Below are 20,403 nucleotides of genomic sequence, written 5' to 3' on the forward strand. Positions count from 1 at the left end.
CAGCATAGTCTTTCAACTTCATCTCTGAAAATAAATGTGCTTTTCTCAGCTAAAAATAAAAATATTCTAACAATATTCAGCCTTAGTTATGTTAAAGATTACTCATGCAAGTGATCCTATAAAGGAGCATCTGTCTTTTTGTCTTTTAAATGAAATGTTAAAATATTTCTTTAAAGTGTGTTAGGATTACTGCAAAGAAGGGAAGTAAAATTCAGAGTATGTCAGAGAACTTTTAAGTCAAGTTTCTTACTAATTAAACTCTCCTGTGACAAACATCAGCTTTTCTGGCTAAATATTTAATCCAATGATGTTTAGGTTCTTTCATAAATTTCTAGCAAAGTTATAGAAAAGGCTGAATTTTTTGTGTTCCTTATTCTTGAGAATATCCTTATATGACTACAATGGTTTTCATTAATAGAAGAATATTCACTAAATAAAATAAACCAAATTTATTTATATCCTCAAATTTCTATCTACAATGAAAACTACTCTCCTACCAATTTGTTTTCTGACAGCAGCTGTCTTCTTTCCTGTGTTTATCTGCATAACAGAAATATTTAACCATGGGTAATTGTATTGTGAATTGTCATCACTGGCTGTCATCAATGGTCATCACTGAACTTTTTCCTTCTTGACTTCAGATAAGTTTCTTGAAGCTTTTCAGTTGCCAGAGACATGGCCTCCAGGAGCAACCATGGTATGGAGCCCATGCCTTCATCTTCTAAATGTCAGTCCCATGAATGTTTCTGTTTAAAGAAAAAAAAGACAGTGAGAGAACTGTCTGCTTGCAGATTTGATAGAGTGGGGGAATAGAGGGTTCATGACTCTATGTGATTTTTCTTCTGAGGACCTCACAAGTGTCCACTGATTGAACCTGGGAACTTTTGGAGAGGGTCTTATGAACCTGGTTGACATCATTTAGATTGGAAATCTGAGGCATGCAGAGGTTAAAATGATTTACCTATATCTGTGCAGTGCCTACGAGATATTAGGGAGTTAAATATATACATTAAAAAGTCTATTTTTCAGTTACTGGGTTCTGAGCGATAGCTAAACATTTTATGCCCTCTCCATGTTTTCCCTACATACCCACGTACACACAGTAGTCATTTTACTCCCTGTGTTATATATTGGTGCTGAGCTGGTTTGAATTGGTCACTGGATATGCTGCAGTGAGTCCTGAGCTGCAGCGTAGCTTTGCAGCTGTAGATCTGGTTTGAGAATCACACAGTAGCATCAATCTCTGTGGCTGGGAATAGGCTGCCAGGAGGGCACTGCTGAAGCACAGCCACCTGTCAGCTGACCCAATTAGAACAGTTTGCTGCTTCTTCCCTCTAATGAGTGCTTTTAATAGTCTCCAGCTGTTTCCTTTTACTGCATTACCTCTTCACAGCAAAATTTCTGGCCCATTTTTGTAGCTCTTCATCTGTTGTGTGTGCTTTAAAGCACCATTTTTTTTCCCTTAGATTCTCCCATTTTGTATTAATCAATTATTGAACCACAAAGTTAATGATAATTCAGACCTCAGCTGGAGGAGGAACTGATTAAACAACTTATAAAATGTAATATTGAAGGAAATGTTTTCATGGCTGACATTTACTTTTCAGTTACTTTAATTTACAAACCAGTATTTTTTTAATGTTCCCCTGTGGAGTTTGCATTCCAAACATTGCAGCATTATGCAGTTATACAAGAGCAAGAAAGTGTGCCTTCCTAATCTGCTTTCATTCACTAGTCTGAGTCGGTAGCACATAGTAAGTAAGCAATATAGCATTGGTTAAGATAACAACACTAAAATCTTTCATGTAATTCAAATACATGCTTATATTAATAGCAAATATAAGATTAATACCATGCTTTTATTTTAGTGATACTATTCTGTGTTGCATTCCTTTTTGTGGAGACAGGATACATGATAACAACAGAATATAAAAAAGGTGAGGTACTTTTTTCTTGCAGTGTTATACTAGTCTGAAAATTTCTGGCTGTTGCAAATGTTAAGAAACTACACAAGAAACCAGAAACCAAGTAGCAGTAGAGGTCCAAGCACTAAGTACCCACACTCTTATTCAAACTTAACCTTATTACCAGGTCTTACCATATACTGTGTATTGGTAGTGCTATTTAAGACATTTCTATATGTAGTAATTTAAGTCCTTTTATTAAAGGACCTTGCTGTATAAAGTTGAGAATGGTGAATCTTCATTTTTATGGTGATTTTGCCAAGTTTGTTATTTGTGCCCTTTCTGAGCATGATGTTCCTCTTGATGTTCTCTCTTGTGTTCTTTTTTGGTGTTTATTTGTTGTGGTAGCCTGGGGAACTAGTTTTCTCCAGCTTCTCTATACAAAGATACTGTTTGTAGAGTGTAAAATCCCATCGACAGAACAAAGAGTCTAATATATGGATGCTGGCTTTCTAAGGCCATGTAAACTGTATTAGGGAAGAGGGTATGTCTGTGTTATATTCTTGGAGATATATTCTTGGAGATTGAAACAAGAATAGAACAGAAAAGAGCATTCTTTTGTAGCCCAAGGATAAAAGCCAGTCTTGCCTTCAGTGAAGGCGGGAAAGCAGTTTTAGGGGGATAAAGCTTATTTCACATAGAAAACGATGGATTCTCAAAAGCCTGTTGCTGGTTGAGAGTGAAATCTTCTGTGTGTGGTAGATGGTTCTACCCTACATCAGCTTAGTTCTCAGTAGCAGTCAGAAAAGACAAATCAAAAGCAATAGAGAGCAAAACAGAGGACTTCATTGTGTATAAATTTCCAGTGTGTCTGCACTTGAATTCTTACATTTGTGATCTCCCTTTCCCAAAATGGGTTTGGAAGAATGGGAAAATACTCAGTAATGGGTAGGAGCAATGATGAAAGGCTGAAATCATTACTATATGAGGAGCAGCAAAGAATAGGACTTTCAGATGAGGAGGAAGAAAACAAGGGAAAAGATATGTGAAGACAAATTCTTAGGACGATCAAGGACGATTGCTTGTGGGCTGTTTCAGTGCAAGACCTAGAGGATCCCAACTTGAATGGGTAGTTGCCAGGTCCAGGAAAGAACAGAAAGATGATGATAGTCTGGACAACATGTAGTTGAGCTGTGAAGTCCTTGCTCGTCATTGTTGTGAATAACAGTTTATATGTATTCAAAAAGGAAACATTTCTTTACAGAGGGAGTGATCAAACACTAGAACAGGCTTCCTAGAGAGATGGTCAATGCCCAAGGCATTTCAACATTTAAGAGCCATTTGGACAACACCCGTAAAAACATCCAAAACATGTAAAAACATTCAGTCAGCCCTGAGTTGGTCAGGCAGTTGGACTAGGTGATCTTTGTAGGCTTCTTCCAGCTGAAATATTCTACTCTACTCTATTTTAAAAAGTCTAACTATATAGCCTTCAAGGGTTGTTAATTACCAGAGCAAGACCTCTTCATTAGAAAATAGCTGATAAGTACATATCTGAAGCCTCAGGCTTACTCAGAAAAGGTTCCTGTGTGTATGCTAAGTGTTCCTCATATCCTGTACCAATTTTCTGAAATTAGTGATTGCTCTGGGTGACTCAAATCAAACTTTGTAATTACATGCTTGCAAATGAAATCTGCTGCTAGCTGATTTATATAAGATAGTTACAATTATAGGCATCTCCAGTTTAATGTGTTATATCTTGACTTTAAAGTAGTTGAGTGTTCTTGGGTATATGCCATAGTGGATAAGGCTTTGTTGTCTTACAGCTCTGCCGATCAAATTAATTTTTGTAAGATCCAAACTGATGCTGAAGCTACTAGTTGTTAATGCTGTCACAACTATTCTTAAATTTATCTTTAAAAGCTAAGATACAAGTGCCTTTAAAGTTTAAAATGCTTCCACAGCTTTACATTATGCACTGCTAAAAGTAAAGATACCAAAACAGAAGATGTAAAAATCTTTAAGATAGTGAGTTAAAACATTTTTTAAGTGCATGCTTTTCAGAAACTAGAAGTCTCTTGGTTTTGATTTACAGTAGTTTCAGAATGGATGACTTTCAGGTGTTTGATCGTAAGTTTCAATTTGCGTATTTGAGTTTTCAGTTCTCATGAACTTTGTTAACGTGAAAGCAGCACGAAGACACATCTAAGGAGATAACACTTACATGGTTCTCAGTAGGTGATGACTTAGCAATGATAATTAGCTGACAAGTAACTGTTGTAGGTGAATGAAAACAAGAGGATTGTGTGTGATATGAATTCATATCAATTATCTTCGGTGCATGGTCCAACTATGTGCATTATGAAGCTGAAGAGTAGTCTTCAGTAGTCATCAAGTAAAACTAATTATTAATATTTTGCTTGTCCTAAATTGAAATAGAATGATTTTTAGAACTGGAATGGTTTATCATCCAGAGGAAAAGAATGCCTCCAATTTCCATTTCTGTTAGTATACATTTTAAAATTAATATTTTTAAAGTTACAGTTTATACATGGCCTGAATTACAGAGATGTGGCATTGACCAGCACATAGTCCCTTTAAAAAATATGATGTAATAATATATGTATATGTGTGAGTGTGTACTTAGAATTAGGAGTGAGACTTTTTGAAATGTTTTGTATTATATTCATGTTTAATTAAAACATTTTTTGAAGACTTGTCTAATGAAATCATGATAGCTGTCCCTAGAAAACCTGACTATAAAACCTAAGTACACACCTTGCTAGGAGTAGACCTGTTTCTTTTTCCATGTGCTCTAACCAGCTTAAATGAAAACTCTTTCATTGAGAGTGTGATGGGGAAGAAAATTGCAGATCCTTTTACTCCTGACAGAGGAAGGGCAGAGAGAGACAGTATAACTGCCAGTAAATTGAATGTGTTCAGGCCGTGGCATGATAATGTAATTTCAAGCAATCAGATACTTCCCTCTGTAGGTGTCAAAACCTGAAGGAACTGACAATCCATGAAAATAAAACTTAATTTATTAGCCTGTTTTATTCCTTGTCTGTCATTTGCCTTCCTCTTTCCATTTTGTGGTTTATACTCAGTTTTCTGGCTGTCAGTGCTACCAGCAAAGTGAAATAAGCTGAGATCCTGATCTCTAAAACTTATTAGCTAAAGCAAAGCTGAAGCTTTGAGGTGGTGGATGGCAGGGAGAATGCAGGGTGGTGGAATTAGGAAAACTGCCTGCCCGTGGTGCATGGCTGACATGGTGAGGGATAGCTGTGTTTTTATAAAAGCATCCAAGGCTCTCCTGGGCTTTAGGTGTTTGTTGTAAACAAAATATTTTCCTATCTTGTAATTTTTTGGTGGTAGTGTGGACTTTTCTGTTGACTGCAGAATGAGTGGGTCACACTTCTGAATTCTGTATTTTTAAGACTGTGAAGTAATTTAAGTTGAAACCGTATGAAGTGGAGATGGCATTTTGTGGAAAAAAGGGACATCAGTGCCCAGACATACTCAAAACTTAGCTTATCCTAGTTTTTCTGAAGTCTGTAAGGTTCATTGTAAGCTACAGAGTAAAATCCTGTGCCTTGTCCTGGTCCCAGCTCACATGGACCCCAGTGCCTGCTGAAGCACAGGATGCACGCTCCTTTCGGGTACTGTCTGTCTGTTCTTGCTCTATTTGCTTCAGTATGCTTCTACAATGTAGAGGTGAGCATTTGTGTTTCTACAAAAACAGCCAAATGCCATAGGTTTGTGTTGGCAAGTGGATTGGGATGTTCCCTCTGGTTGCTTGGCCCTGCCTGACAAGTGGCTGGTGTGCTTTCCTATAGGAGCGCTCTTCAGGTGTCAGATATTCCAGCAATCAGATTTTCCATCTTGGCATGAAAGGTATTGCTGCAGTTGCTTTTCTTTTTCCTTCTGAAAGAATTTTTTTGCGAGAGTGTGAATTGTGTTGTAAGGATCTCAGCATATTAAGAGCTTCAGTTAGATGAACAGCTTCAGTACGGAGGCTCCAGACTCATATTAGATGTCCTCCCTTCTCATTTTCTTCCTGAAGGGCTATGGAAGGATGAGGGACTTCACACAGTGAGGTGACAGATTGGCTTCTTTGCCAGACCGATAAGCAATTGCAATCAAAAGAGCAGTTGGCATGTTCTGCTGCTTAGTGCAGTGGGAGGACTAATGGCTTTTGTTCCCTGAAACAAGTATGGATTCAAACCACATGCTCTAAGGCATCTTGGCACCTTAATGAACTGGAAACCCAATAGAAATAACCCCAGTCATCTGAGGGATATTGATGGTCAAAGGAAGTCCTTCAGAAAGCTATGTGCACCCTGATTCCTTCAGCCTTTTTGTGGTGGATTTTACTCAAATTAAAAAGAGAAAATAAAGGCAATTTTTCATAACTTGATGAGATGATGTTACCAGGAGAAAATATGAGGGAACAGCATGTGCTAAACTGCAAAACTGTATTTGTTGTCACTGAGTTGGGGTTCAGGGCATTTGGCCATTGTTTCCTTTTAGTCAGTCAAGTAAGGAAGGATATTGCTGCCAGGAAATAATTTTTAATTGTCTTCCTTGTAATTCCACATTATTTAAAGAAAGAAATGTGAAAAAACCCTGAGAAACAGGCATCAGCTGTTTCAAATGTGCTTTTTTTCCTTTAAGATGGCTATTTGTAGTTGAATTACCTTGTTCAAAAATGCATACATCCCTCACCAATTTGCTGATGATGTTGTGTGGTCATGAGCTATCATGGGAGTAGTAGGTGACTATCTTGAATGAAGAGGTAATTCCATCTTTCATGATAAGCAGTAGAGCTGCTGTGTCAGCTGAGGGAATATTTTGCCCAGGAACAATATAGTGAAAATCTCCTTTGAAGTAAAAGCAATGTTCACTTTTTCTATTATTCTAAGCATTGCTTTATTTTTTTTTTTCTGTTTAGTAGTATTTTCAAAGCTCCTCTATCCCTTGTAAATGTAGTTGCTTTGTATAAAATCAAAAACAAACCACCAAAAAACCCAACAAAGGATATTGGCTGATTATTTGTTGTTCAGGACTCTGGAAAGTGGACTGACATTGTTTTAGCAAAGCTGCTTACTGCTCAGTGAATTACTGAAACACAGTCTAGTCATGTTACCTTGAACACAAGATTTTCCTATGAACTCTGATCCAAGCAAAGCCAGCCGCTATTCATAACTGAGTTTGTCAAGAGTAATTTCCTTTTTCTTGGGGAAAAATCCACTAACCAGTGGCAAATAGGAAACTTTCCATGGTGAAGATGGATTGTTAAATGATATTATTATTTTTTCAAAATTGTTTTCTGTTCTCTTTGAAAAAAGAAAACTAAAGTGCTTATCCATAGCTGAAGGAAAAAAACATGAACAAAATTTCTTGAGAATGTAATCCGAAGAGTCGATGTCTTTGATAAACAGAAAGGGGAAAAAAGAGCATATTTTACACTTTTTCGCTCTTCCTAGCAGATGTATTAACCTTAGTGATTTTATACTTGATCTTGTGACTTGCTGAACTTTCTGAAGCCATAGCACCTGAGATGGGTTTCTGTGTGGGAAGGGAGGTATGGTTTTGTTTTTTATAGTTATAAAAAAGAACTTCAGCAGACAACTGAAGATTAAAAAAAAAAATTAAAAAAGAGGCTAATAGGAACATTATTTATGCTTCTGAACCTGGTAATTTTAGGAGGTTTTTAATACTTGGTGTTGTCAGTACAGTGATAGTCTTGTCAAACTGAAAAGTGGAATCAATAGGTTCCATTTGGTGTCTGCTATTCAGAATGGCAGTTCTGTGAATGATGCAAAGTATTAGTAATTTTCCAGAAAAGCATTAGAACTGTTCAGCAGGGGAAAGATTTTAACTAGGGAAACTAGATCAGGGCAGCAGAACAGAAACCACCTCCAGATGCAGCATCAGGGAAGCCACGTGCAGAAGCAGTGTGAATTTCTTCTCTCCTCTGCAGCTCCTTTTGCATTTCAGCCCTGAGAGATGAAGGGAGAGATTCCAAGTCAGTAGATGCTGTGCAGAAGACTGACAAGAAAGCAGAAGTAGCACACAACTCAAACTTCTGGTTGTTTTCTCACCTTTCAAGAGGCTAGTGGTAAAGTGCCACCACAAAGTGGTAGGTCAAGGACATGAAAGACATTTAGACTTTGCTGCTATGAGGAACTGTTTTCTTAAAAGCCATTACTGTTCTTTTTGAGATTTATCATCTAAGTCTAAAAAAATGGTCAAAACCAAAGGAATTTATAACCTGTACTCTTTTTTAATGGAGAGGTCAGCAGCAGGTTTCTTTTTTTTTTCTTGCTGGACAATGTGCTTGATGTGACTGGATTATTGAGGGACACGTCATGAGCTGTTGGATACAGCCCCTCTTCCTTTAGCGTGAGCAAAAGGGAATTGTATTACTTCAATTCATGAGAGCAGATAATCTAACCTGTAACTGTTGCAATAAAGCATGCATCAGCTAGCCAATGTTAATTTTCTTTACTGAAGATTTTGCTACATCTGCAGATGAAAGAAGCTTAATAATTTTTTAAAAAATACTTCTTTCGTGAAGCCTACAATAATTTTTTTTTAGATTCATGTGGCATATCTTTCCTTCTCCTTGTATATACTCTTTTATTTTGAAGATTTATATTGAAGAAAGTAAGCGTTTTCCTTCCCAATTCTTTTCACATGAAGTCATGTAAAAAAAAGGCAAATGGAGTGTGTTTGTTTTGCCTCTGTCCTGCTGGGATATATGAAAGCAATAATATTTAATGCTCATTGTCAATTAAATTCATTTCCTTTTGGCTCATGGATTTCTTCTCTCTGATGATATCTTTAGTATTCAGAACTCTGATATTTGTTCTAATAAGCCTCTTTTAAACTTTTATATTGTTAAAACTATTTTTTGTGGACTTCTACTAAAACCAGCGTAATGCTGGCTTCAAGAGGTTGTGGCATTCGTAGAACTTCAATGTATTTCTGTTAGTATAAGCATTTTTGAGGTTTGGGCTAAAATCTGCTTAGTATAATTTCTGTGTATGCAGTCAGGCTTTAAAGGAATGAGAACATTTGACCTAGGAAAGAAAATGTGAGAAAAATGTGAACTACAAAAATGTCTCATTATTAAAATAGGCTTTCCTGTATTGTAGCAATGAAGTGATATTTTGAAACACTTAAATCCCTTGGTGTCTGTGCAAATGATATTGTGTCACATGTGGAGGTATGAATTTCCCTTCTTGAGACATCCAGCCTGGATGGGGAAGCCAATACAAGCTGGCTAAAGAGTTGTTTCACCTACAGTGTCCTCCCAGCTTCTAACATCTTTCAGCTTACCAACAGACATTGCTTCCATATAGGTGTTTAATAGCCCTTGATAGACCTCTCTTCTATGAATATATCATTTTTATTTTCTTTTTATTATTAATATTTTTGGTGGTTTGGGATTTTTTTTAAATCCAGTTATGTCTTTGTCATCCAGAGTATCCTGTTGCAAGGATCTATGGGTTTTTACCAGCACTGAATTTCCTTCAGCATCCTAGAGTCCTTCTATATCTCCTTGAGGTCAGATTTCTTATCCGCTCTCATTAATATTCCCTGTAAAATTTGTTACTGAACTGTTAACTCTTCTTTTTTTCCCTTTTTTCACTGAGAATTGAAGAACAAAGGACTGTCTTTAGTGACTGAATCAATGACCTGTTGGAAGGTGGAGAGGCAAAGCTTTCTCTGCTGATGTTAATTCTTCCCCTTGCTGATTGTGTTCTTCATTATAGTGTTGTCTAATATTAGCTAATTCTGGCAATTTTCTGTTCATTTTATCCATTTTATTCTAAAGTGTCTTTGACTGTCACCTCAGTTCGAGACTGGTTTTTTTCCTGACATACGCTCTTTCTACAGGGCCCTTTTCTGTATGTGAAAGCATCCCAGATTTGAGCAATCTGGTCTAGAGGAAGGTGTCCCTGCCAATGGCAAGGCAGTTGGAAATAGATGCTCTTTAATTTCCCTTCCAATCCAAACTGTTCTGTGATTCTGTGATGTTCTATCCTTTTTTTGTTACATAATTTTTCATTCTGAGCAACCTTGTAATGCATATTACTGCTCAGTTGTGAGCAGACCTCGCTGTCAATCCAGGAGACTTTGAGTCTTAGTATTAGACTTGCTTGGCTGAACTTTGAGGCTTTTAACATTAACAGAATGGTGTATTAGAAGGGCGATGATCTGCAGTGTTATATGATGATTTCTTCTGTATCTTCTCCAATTTGTTTTTTTTAAAAATGTGTAGCACAAATGATTTCTGGGATCCAGCATTTAAAGTCAAACAGAAGATACTGGGTTCCAGGAGCCAGAGACATGAAATTATTCTTTAATTCCCTTCATGGCACTTTCTTGATCAGATGAGAACTTATGTAAGGTACCAGCAAGGCCTTTTCTGCTTTTACTGAAAAAGCCTAAGTTTAAAATTATTCTGTTTTAGGACTTCTAAGAAATTGAAAGAAGTCCAGAAGACAGTCTAAAAAAGGAATTGCTGTAGGGAAATGTAAATCTTCAGATGAATAAAAATGTGCTATGAAGCAAATGTCCTGCAGCTATTCCTTGTGTTCATTGAGATCAAGACAAAATGGAGCTTCCCTAAAATACATTAACGTGGTTTTGTTTGTTTCCAGATAATAAGTAAAAAAATATTTTTTTGGGGAAAAACCCAACACATTTATAAGAGCACATTGTTCTGTTTTACAGGACACCTGTTTTGAACTAATCTTTAAATAAGATGGCTGGAAGACAGCAGCTTGAGTCAAAAGAGCAGGCTCTACAGAGTGCTTTTGCTTATCCAATGCACCATTGCTGCTAGGAGTCCCTGAAACTTTCCACAGGGTACTCTTCTGATTCTTTGAATAGGTTGCTACACGGTCTGCATCTCTCACAGTGTACTGGGTCTTATGAAAGTTTGGGGGACGAGAGGGTTTGTTCCTTCTCTTCATTCTCTTGTTGCTTTTGCTGGTGCTTTTTATCAAACTCATGGTTTAGCTGAAAGCAAAGCAGTTTGTTGAAGAAATGATAATGAAATGGTTTGGAGAATTAAAGAGATCAAAGATTTTTACTTTTTTTAAAAAAGAAAAGCCTATTTCAACTCCTCTGAGCTATGTGGAGTAAAGGAACTTGAATACCTACAAAGGTGTGAAATGTCTGTGTGACCTTTAAAGAGCTGTACAGAAGCCTTCAGAAGTGTATCCCTTCAAAAACAGATGTACCAAGAACAAGCTGAAAGGAATGTTATCTGTAACTGAAAACTAATTTTAAAATGGAAACTTTAGTTCAGCTTTCAATTGTACTGTTTTTTGAAGGTACAGTGACATACTTCTTGACTTTCAAGAAGGAAAGCAATGGTTCAAACTAGCTAGAAGAGGTCATCTTTGGGGAGCACAACCCAAGCTGTTTAGTGCCCTGTTTCATGCTCCAGTCTCCAAAGTCCTGTTATTGGCCTCCATCTTCTGTAGCATCCATTTCCACAAGGCAGGCCTAAATCTGCTGCACAGACCCACCAGAGGATCAGCCTTACTGGATGTCTCTTATAGCTGCAGTCTCCTCTTTTGCGGCAGATGAATCCTCTTCAGGAAGAAACACAAGACCCACCTCTGCTGTCTCCTCAGTAACTATGTGAGATGTGCTAGGTAGCTAAAAAGAGAGCAGAAATCCCTGGCATCCATGGATTTCATGGTGCCAACAGAAGAATACGCTGGAGAGCATGGGCGGTTCTCGCAGCAGTGACACTATTTGGCCATGAAGGGACAGTCAGTGTCAAGGTGAAGCAGCCACATGCTCTGGTGACTGTTTCCCAGTCATTGCAATGACTGCATTGGTAAAAACACTAGAAGAAATTAATATAGTGACTGAAGTCATTAACTGTAGCTTGTGTCGCCCTGTACAGGTGGAGTGCTGTGGTGGCATTGTGGCATTTACATGAGCAAGCCCTGTGTTGTTTGCTCTTCTGGTAGAAGACCAGAAGGCAATGGAGGGAAAGGAAAGGGTTTCTGTTGCTTTTTTAGCTGGCAGACCTTGCACAGGAGTGAAGGGGCAATCACAGCTGGTGCAGGGGAATGTTTGGGGAAAGAATCCACATTTCGGTTAGCTAGATCTGCTCTGCCATCTCGTGGAGCTTCTCCCCAAAATGTCCACTGCACACTCTGCAGCCTGACACTGGTGTCCCAATAAACTTGCCCAGCTTGCTGGCATCTCCAAAGGGCAATCATCCCACACAGTTTGGCACAGTCTACCCCACCTGGCAGCCCACCTTGGAGGTGCTTGGTGCCACATTAGCAGAGATTGGGAAGCATTTGGCTTCAGCTGTACTGGCAATGCTGATTTGGGAAGCAGTGCCCAGCATCTGCCCAACCCACAGAAGTCTGCTGCCAGTGCTGTTGGCATAGATGCACGAACAAGTACCAAATGCCTCCAGAATTTGAAAGAAACAAGTAGTCTTGCTGCTGTGTGGCTCCAGTTATTCCAAACACTTGATTGAGATTGAATACACCTGGTGAAGTAAAACTCTCTCTAATTAGGGTTAAAAGTGTGCTGCATTAGTTATTTTCCTTTAAAATGTATAAGTAGTTTTTGCTCCTGAGTAAGATTTAGTAAGTCATGTTACATTTATCTTTGGAAACCTTCGTGCTGACTATACCTTGACTTTTCAATGTCTTTCTGCAGCCATACAAAGTAGGAAGTTGTGCTTTTCCCTCTTTCATTTCATATTTGCACTCACAAGCCCTCTTCTGAGCCATCATGTTTACATTTTCTTCTCCATCACTCTGTGGCCACCCAGAGCTTGCTAGCTGGGTCAGAGAAAGCGAGGGATTATGGTTTTTTTTCAGCGTGGTTGTGTTTAGTTCCTATGATGCAACATTGTCCTCAGGATGTAACGGTCAGTTTGACTTCTTTACAAACACAAAGCAAATATGTGAGAAAACATTTTACAAGCCGGGAGAGGATTCTTGGTGGCTCTTGGGAGAGCGGAATAATTTTCTTTGGCTGACGACAGTGAGGGCTAGACTGCACTGCTGACTGTAGTGGTGTATGAAGAACAGCCTTGTAAGCAGCAGAGGTCACCATAGACTGGGCTCAATTACTGGTTTTCCACATTGTTTTATTGCATTTTCTTTTATGGAAACTTGAAAGCTATTTATTTAGGTTGCTGCTGACACACCTCCACATCTGCAACCTTCAAACTGATGTAAGGAGCTTGCACTGTGTCTGGGCTGTAAGCAGGGTCTTCTGTTTCCACAGACATTGTGGCATCCCACAAGAGTGGGGCATGGAAAGATGTGTATTTTTCATTTTGATTGTGAGAGGAAGGATATTTTTATGATTTTCCATAGATTAGCAGATGATTAATGGAAAAATATTTGCAAGGCATGTATGCATTTGAGTTACATTACCTTATTTTAAATTGTCAATGTTACTATGAATTGCAGTATATCCATAGCCGAATCTGGTGTTTCTGTAATTTTTGATTAAGACACTGAGGATCAAGAAATAGGAAATGCTTTGAAGCCCAAGAATGATCTTTCTTTTTTTTTAACTTGGCTGTTCCTTCTACTAGACAGAAAAAAAAAAGTTATTATTTTTTCCAGTACTTTTAGGATTTTGTGCTAGGAGGGAAAAAAAATCAAAGTCTTGAATATAAGGTCACATCTTTCTGTATATAGTACAAATTTACCATGAGTTAAAGACATTAACTTAAGTAAATTGCTTACTGTTCTATTAAAAAATACTTTAAAGTTTGCTGGTTTTGTGATGGCATTAAAATTCCCAAAGGAATTTTGTAGCCCTTCACTACCTACAACTGCCTGAAAGGAGGTTTAGTGAGGGGGGTGTTGAAAGGATGAGAGGAAATGTCCTTAAGTTGCACTGGGGAGGTTCAGATGAGATATTAAAAAAAAAAAAAATTCACTGAAAGAGAGATTAGGCATTGGAATAGCTTGCCCAGGGAGGTGATGGAGTCACCTTCTCTGGAAGTGTTCAAGAGGCATCTGGAAGTGGCACTTGGGGATATAGTTTAGAGGTGATTATGGTGGTGCTAGGTTGATGGTTGGACTAGATGTTCTTGAAGATCTCTTCCAACATTGATGATTCAATGATTCTATGAAATATATTTAGTCACATGCTGACTTTGTCTTATAGCATGTATGAACTCACTATGGCAAATAAAACAGTTTGTTCTTAACCTAAAGAAATATATTAATAACAAACCTTTGGTATATTTCTGATAGATCAGTGGTATGGCACATTGACAGATTAATGGATTAGGGCATGTTGTGATTTTTATTTGAAAGGCAATTTTACAGCAGGAAGTAGACTACCAACTTAACTTCTCAGACAAAATTGTTGCAAGAGTAGAAAAATATAGCACTGTTAAAGGCGGTTTCTGTTGTTACTTGGAACCCCAGGGCTGATTCCTGGGTGTCCCACTGCCCTACTGAAGACAGAAGCCCAGCTGGATGTGAGCAATATGAATTGTAGCCGGGAGCTGAGGAATAAAGTAAAATACCTCTTTCTTTATTGTGAAGTGTTATGATCAAAATAGCTCTATGTATTTCCTTCTTCATCCTTCCAGACTGTGTTAAAATAATTTTTTACAAGGCTTCTCCAGTGATTTAAGTGAGCAAGGCTGTCATCTGTCACCTTGCGAATTTTTGTCTCACATAAAAACATTTCTACCCTGAAGGATCTGTGTCCTGCTGGGAAAACATGATCTTACTGTGAAATGTGGTATTAATATGGCTTAGGATAGTAGAGTAACACTGCATAGGGTAATATCATTTCACCTTGGCTTTCTGTGCTCAGAAAAAAACTCAGAAGTTCCTATAAGTGCTGCTAGACCAAAGAGCATCTTCCTGTAAGTGTGTGTAAGTTTTGTAATGGCTAGCACACCTCAGGCCAACCCTTCTTTCACCCACTTTTTGATTGAAAATTGTGATTTGACATCTCATGGAGCTGCAAAATTATCATCAAGTAAAATCTTCTCTGAGGGACGGATAGTGACTGGTCATTTCTTTTACAGTTTATGAATACAGTAAAATAGGAAAGGTGAGTGAGTGCTGCAAGTGCATCAGGACACTCCAGCATCCATAATACAGATCACAGTTGTGCTGGTAAACAAAGCCTGGAAAGGGCCAGTGCTTTTACTGCAGAGAAAACCTGGTACTTCTGATGTCAGGAATGTGAAATACATGTCATTGTGTGGCAAAAGATTGTAGGTTCATATGAAAGCATACCTGGCCTTTATCTTAAACCCTGACTGGATGAACAAGAAGTGAGGAGGATTAGATTAGTGCCATCCCAGTTGTTTCAGTGATCCTACATCAGTTTACCCTCAAAAGGAATATTAAAAATCTCTTTTTGACTTAATATCAGCTGCTCGCTTGTTAAAGCTGCAGGATTTTTCACATGAATTTACATTGCTTTTACTGTACAGATGTTTCTTGAGCCATATTAATCAAATACTGTTTTCAGAATTGTGAGAAGGTCCCAGTTACACTTTTGTGTGGGGTATTGATACTTATCTCAGGGAACATTTTCTGACTCACTGTATTGATTAGTCTTGCAAAGAAATGTTAAGTTTCTTCACTGGGAGTTAATGTCCATTCAGCTTTGTATGAAAGTGAGAAAAGAGGAATAGTTCTCAGTTACTAATGATTTTTTAGATCATATGTAGGTGTTTCTGCCTTCCATGTATCTGCCTTCCATCTAATCCATCCATCAAGTGCAAGCTGGCTGGAACATAATTTGAAGTATTGTTGAGGTAATATTTCAGATTTTTAAAAATTTATTAATTCATTGCAGGTCTCCAGGTTCTTATGGAAGCCAAAAATATATATCCTGAAAACATCTCTGCTGGTGTCTACAGTAAAAGCACAATAAGCCTTTAAAGAAATTAAATTTATAATTCGTGATAAAAAACCTTATTGGGATTATAGGAGGGGGCACATTGCCTATGCTATTTACATATACACATTAAGATTTCTTAGTAGTATTCATAGCACTGAGAATGGGGGGCTGGTTAGCTGAATATAAAAATTCAGGTCTTGGCCATAAATCTTCTGGTATGTATTTAAGGCAAGCCCTGAATATGCTTTGGGGAGCAGGGGGAATGGATTGTTTGTATCCCAGTTGGCAACTGTTGTTTTCTTTAGTGGTTCCTCACCAGATTATTTACTTCCCAGCCCATGAACTTCTGATGTGCTTAAAAAATCTGATTTACATAAGTGTGATACAGAGTAGGAAACAGGAATGTGCTTTGAAAGGCTTGCAGACCCAAATGTGACACTGATGAAGTTAGATGTGAGGGCTGAAGTTCTGGGAGGAGCTTTTCTCTGATGAGGTCTCAGGTGTGGATGCTGCAGCTGGAGGCCTGTACCCTGCACTGCCCTGGGAGAGGATGGTCTCCATGTATTCCATGCTGCCAAGCATATCTGTCTTGTGGAATGTTCTCTGTTATATTTTATTTACTTGATAAAATATAGATTTGTTTAATCGTTGGTTTGATATTGATGTGTATCAAGTCTAAAGCATTATGAAAGCACGTCTAAATAACAAAGAAGATTGATTCTGCAAAGATGAAATCCTTCCATCTTTGCTTTTGTTGTCTTGCACTTTTTTTTTTGCCCTGTATGGCTCTGGAGTCAGTGGGTCTGCTTACAGAATAAGGCTCTATTAGCCTAGATAAGGGTAGTGCAATTCAATCCCACTTGCAGGTATGTTTATTATTGCAGTAAAGTAAAGCTAGAAATGGAATACAGTTCCTCAGGGTTCAGTAGCTATGAGAAGTCTTTGAAAAATGATAAATAGCTTCTAATTAGATGAACGATGTTTCATGAAAATGATAAATACTTTCTAATAAGCCCTTTTCTCCTTGGGGGTTTCTACTGTAGGTTCAATTTTGAACATCTGAGAAATTTACAGAATTCTAACCAGAAGTATGTTCATATATTGAGTAAGCTGTGTGAATTGCAGTTTGTTTGTTCATGCCAGTCATTGAATGAAGCAAAATTAAAAAAAAAAAAAATATTGTCTGGATTTTATTTATTCTGGCTACTTCAGTTTTCCTCCAGGGTGTAGTTAGAAGAAAGAAGAACCTGAAAATAATCTCCTGAATATTTTAAATATTACTTAGTATGAAAGTTGATCCATGTGTCCCACTTTGAATTATACAGTAATCTCAATATAATAGTTGTGGACTTTGCAGCAGGGGGGGGAAAAAAAGTGGGTTTTTTGCATTCTAGGACAAAATAACATTTTTTTCCCCATCCTGAACCTTTCTAATGATATTTAGAAGTAGATAAATTGACCAATAGATGACTTTTAAGATATTTGGTATAGCCTCAGCACAATTCTTTGCCCCTGAGATGACTATAAAAATATGAGATAAAGAAAATTGTTGTTAGTAGAGAAGGAAAATGCAGTATTTTTTTTCTTTCCTCCCCCACAGGACATTAATGTATGTATCCTTGAAAACTACCCTGAATGTTCCAATCCCAGGTTATTTTACATCATACCATATTTCTGCGGACAGCATCCAAGATGCAGGTAAATATATGCAAGGTATTCCAATTTGTTCAGCAATAGTTATTGCCAACATTTTGTCAGAAACTGGTGATAAAGAGGCAACAGTTACTTGAAGTACAAGAGCAAAATGTAACTACAATAAATGTAGCACTGTATGTCATAACTGCATGCATATATTTTGAAGTAAGGAGGGTAATGCAAATGTAGGATTATTCTTTCTTCTTGGTTTATAACATGAATAATTCATCAAATCTGAATGTATTCACATGGATTTTTTTTCTGGGTTGGCAAGGTGAGAATGGTAGTTACTATATGTGCTCATTACTCATTTTATCTGCACTGTAATTTTGTAATAGATCTTTTTGATCTGATCAGATGCTTGTATCAGGTCTACATATGAGGAATTACAGGTTTCTTTGTCCATGTAAGAAACAGTAATCATGTTTAAATCTGTGTAAAATGCAGCCTTCTACTGCTGTAATTGACCTAGCTCATTTTTAACGTCTGTGTATGCCATTGTCATATTGCTATGTTAGTGATACTATAGTAAACTTTTGTGCAATAATATGTGAATAATTGTAAATACTTTCTTGTATTCAAATACTTCTATATTGTTGGTCGCAAATGTCCTTTATTAAGTTTGTTCAACTTCAAGGTATTCTGTTTCTTTATTGTTCAGGCTTCTCCATAATGAAACAACTGCACATTTTTCAACATTTCTTTCAACAGCCATACGTTTTATAGCAATAATAACAAGTGAAAGTGTGTTCCTTCTTATATCTTAGTTTCTAAGTATCTGTTTTGTAAAATCCTGCCTTTTTTTTTTTTTTGGCATAAGTGAAGTTATGTTTAAGAAACAAAACAGATTAATGACTTCATTTTCATTACACACATTACACACATTTTTTTCTTAACATATTTTGACCTTATTTGTAAATGCTTATGATTGCACATTTAACTTGTGTGCATGAGTAATCCCATTAACAGCAGTCACATATCTGAATATTTTCATGGCATATCTCCATGAGGTTCCCAAGCAGTATATTGAAGTACTGTTTTGTAGCTTGTTATAGTTCTGTCTCCTATCATGCCCTTGCATTTCCTTCAGCTACTTCTTAGTCTCACAAGGAGCTGCAAAGAGGAGGCTGATAGTGTTTGTTAGGACACTTTGCTCTTCCAGGATATGGATCAGTGCACAGAAGGTGGTAGAGCATGAAAAACCTGCTATAAATCTGCTCTAGTAGGAGTGTAGAGCAATAAGCTTTTTCACATCATCAAAAGAGCTTCCAAAAAATGTTTTTAAATTTACTATTGCGTAGAGTTCGCAATAGACTAATGAAATCAGGGAAGAGGTGTGATTTCCAGCCACTCACATGTAGCATAATGTGACTCAGATGTTCATCGTAGCAGCTGGATCCTGTAAAAAAGCTGATTTCCTTTAGTTTGAGACACTGGCATTATATCCCATATCAATATGAATGATGACTGCTACTCCCAGGACATAACTAATATGAGTTAATGTAGGAGATTTAGGATTCATATAGTTATCTAATCAAATTGTCCTTCTGGAAAGTATGAGAGAAGCATAAAGATGTACTGTAGTCCTACCAGCTTCTCCCGCTGAGAGAAAAGGTAGTAGAACCCTAAACTGATCTCCAAAACCAGTTATCAGTCAAAGCAAACAAATACAAGTCCTGTATTAGAGCTGCAGGACAGTCAGGGGTAATGGCAGGGAAAGGGAAGCTCATGGAACTTCATCAGACATTAAAGGTGAAAAACAGACCTGTAGTCTCCTGTGTAGGATTCACCAAGTAACAGCAGGCAGTGGCTGCTCACAACAGTTCTCCTGATGTGGTTCTGAGACACTACCACCCCTCAGCACTTGTCACCACCCAGGGCAGTCATTGCTGCCATCAGAAGGGGTCATGCTTCTGAGTTAAAATACCAGAGTTCACAAGTTTGAGCTTATAAACAACTTGGCAACAGATGTCTTCAAAATGGAGTACTTTCACACAGTGATTAGCCTGCTTTTAATGTGATTGTGTTTTTCCATGCCAAACCAATTCCAGAGGTTGTGTGGAAAAGCTCAATAAGCTTGTCAGATTTGGTGGGGTTTCTTTTATGTTCTGTTGGAAGTACAGCTCTGAATATTTTTTTTTAATTCACTTGTGTTCTTGGCTAGAATTTCTGAAGTAAATGCATATTTAAACATTTCTTTTTCCCTTCTACATCTATCTCCTTCCATCAATTTCATACAGGGAGCCTGGTGAATGGGCCCTTGAAAGAGCAAAGCTGAACGTTAATGAAAATTTTCTGCTTGTGGGCATTCTGGAGGAGTTGGAGGATGTGCTGCTTTTATTAGAAAGATTCTTACCTCATTATTTCAAGGATGTGCTTAGCATCTACAAAAACCCAGGTAACTTTTTCCATTAAAGTGCTATTCTTACAGAAATTTTGGCAAAATCTGCATGGCTGCTGAAAGGTACGTGTTTCTGTCTTGTTTAGTCAATGAAGAGATTTATCTTCCTTTTAGGGAGCAGATTTGATTAATGGGGAAGGTCACATATTCTGCTTTTATCTTTAATGTTACTGTGTGGTTTTCATTCCTGGGCAAGCACTTGTTGCTCAGTGATCTTGCCATATGCCAGAAAGCTTCCCATTTACCACTGGAGTGGCTTTTTTTTTTTTAATTCTATCATACTCAGCTCTCAAGTAATACTGTCAAAATATTCTTAAAATGGTGTCAGCAATATCTACCTAAGTCAATCTTCAAGAAATTGTTTGGGAAGCTGGACACCTCGGAGATTCTCCAGTACCACTACCATTTATTTTCCCTTGGCTTTGACTAAGAGTTGAAATGAAATGAACCTTCAGTTAAACTGAGTTTAGGTAAAGTACGAATAAGAATACATATTTACAGCACTATAAGTAC

At 37.6% G+C, this 20,403-nt stretch overlaps 1 protein-coding gene across 5 annotated transcripts in view; it reads left to right on the forward strand.

Annotated features, from left to right (window-relative positions):
• Positions 1–20,403, forward strand: part of UST (uronyl 2-sulfotransferase) — a 219,137-nt gene that overhangs the window by 106,005 nt on the left and 92,729 nt on the right. For all 5 annotated transcript variants that reach the window (XM_051811233.1, XM_051811234.1, XM_051811231.1 and 2 more), the window contains exons 6-7: positions 17,395–17,492; positions 19,730–19,887. In XM_051811233.1, coding sequence (XP_051667193.1) covers positions 17,395–17,492; positions 19,730–19,887 — 256 coding nt within the window. The remainder of the gene's footprint in view (positions 1–17,394; positions 17,493–19,729; positions 19,888–20,403) is intronic.

Source organism: Manacus candei, unplaced genomic scaffold (assembly GCF_025592945.1).
Source record: "Manacus candei isolate 608988 ecotype Guabito, Panama unplaced genomic scaffold, ASM2559294v1 h1tg000081l, whole genome shotgun sequence".
Classification (NCBI taxonomy): Eukaryota; Metazoa; Chordata; class Aves; order Passeriformes; family Pipridae; genus Manacus; species Manacus candei.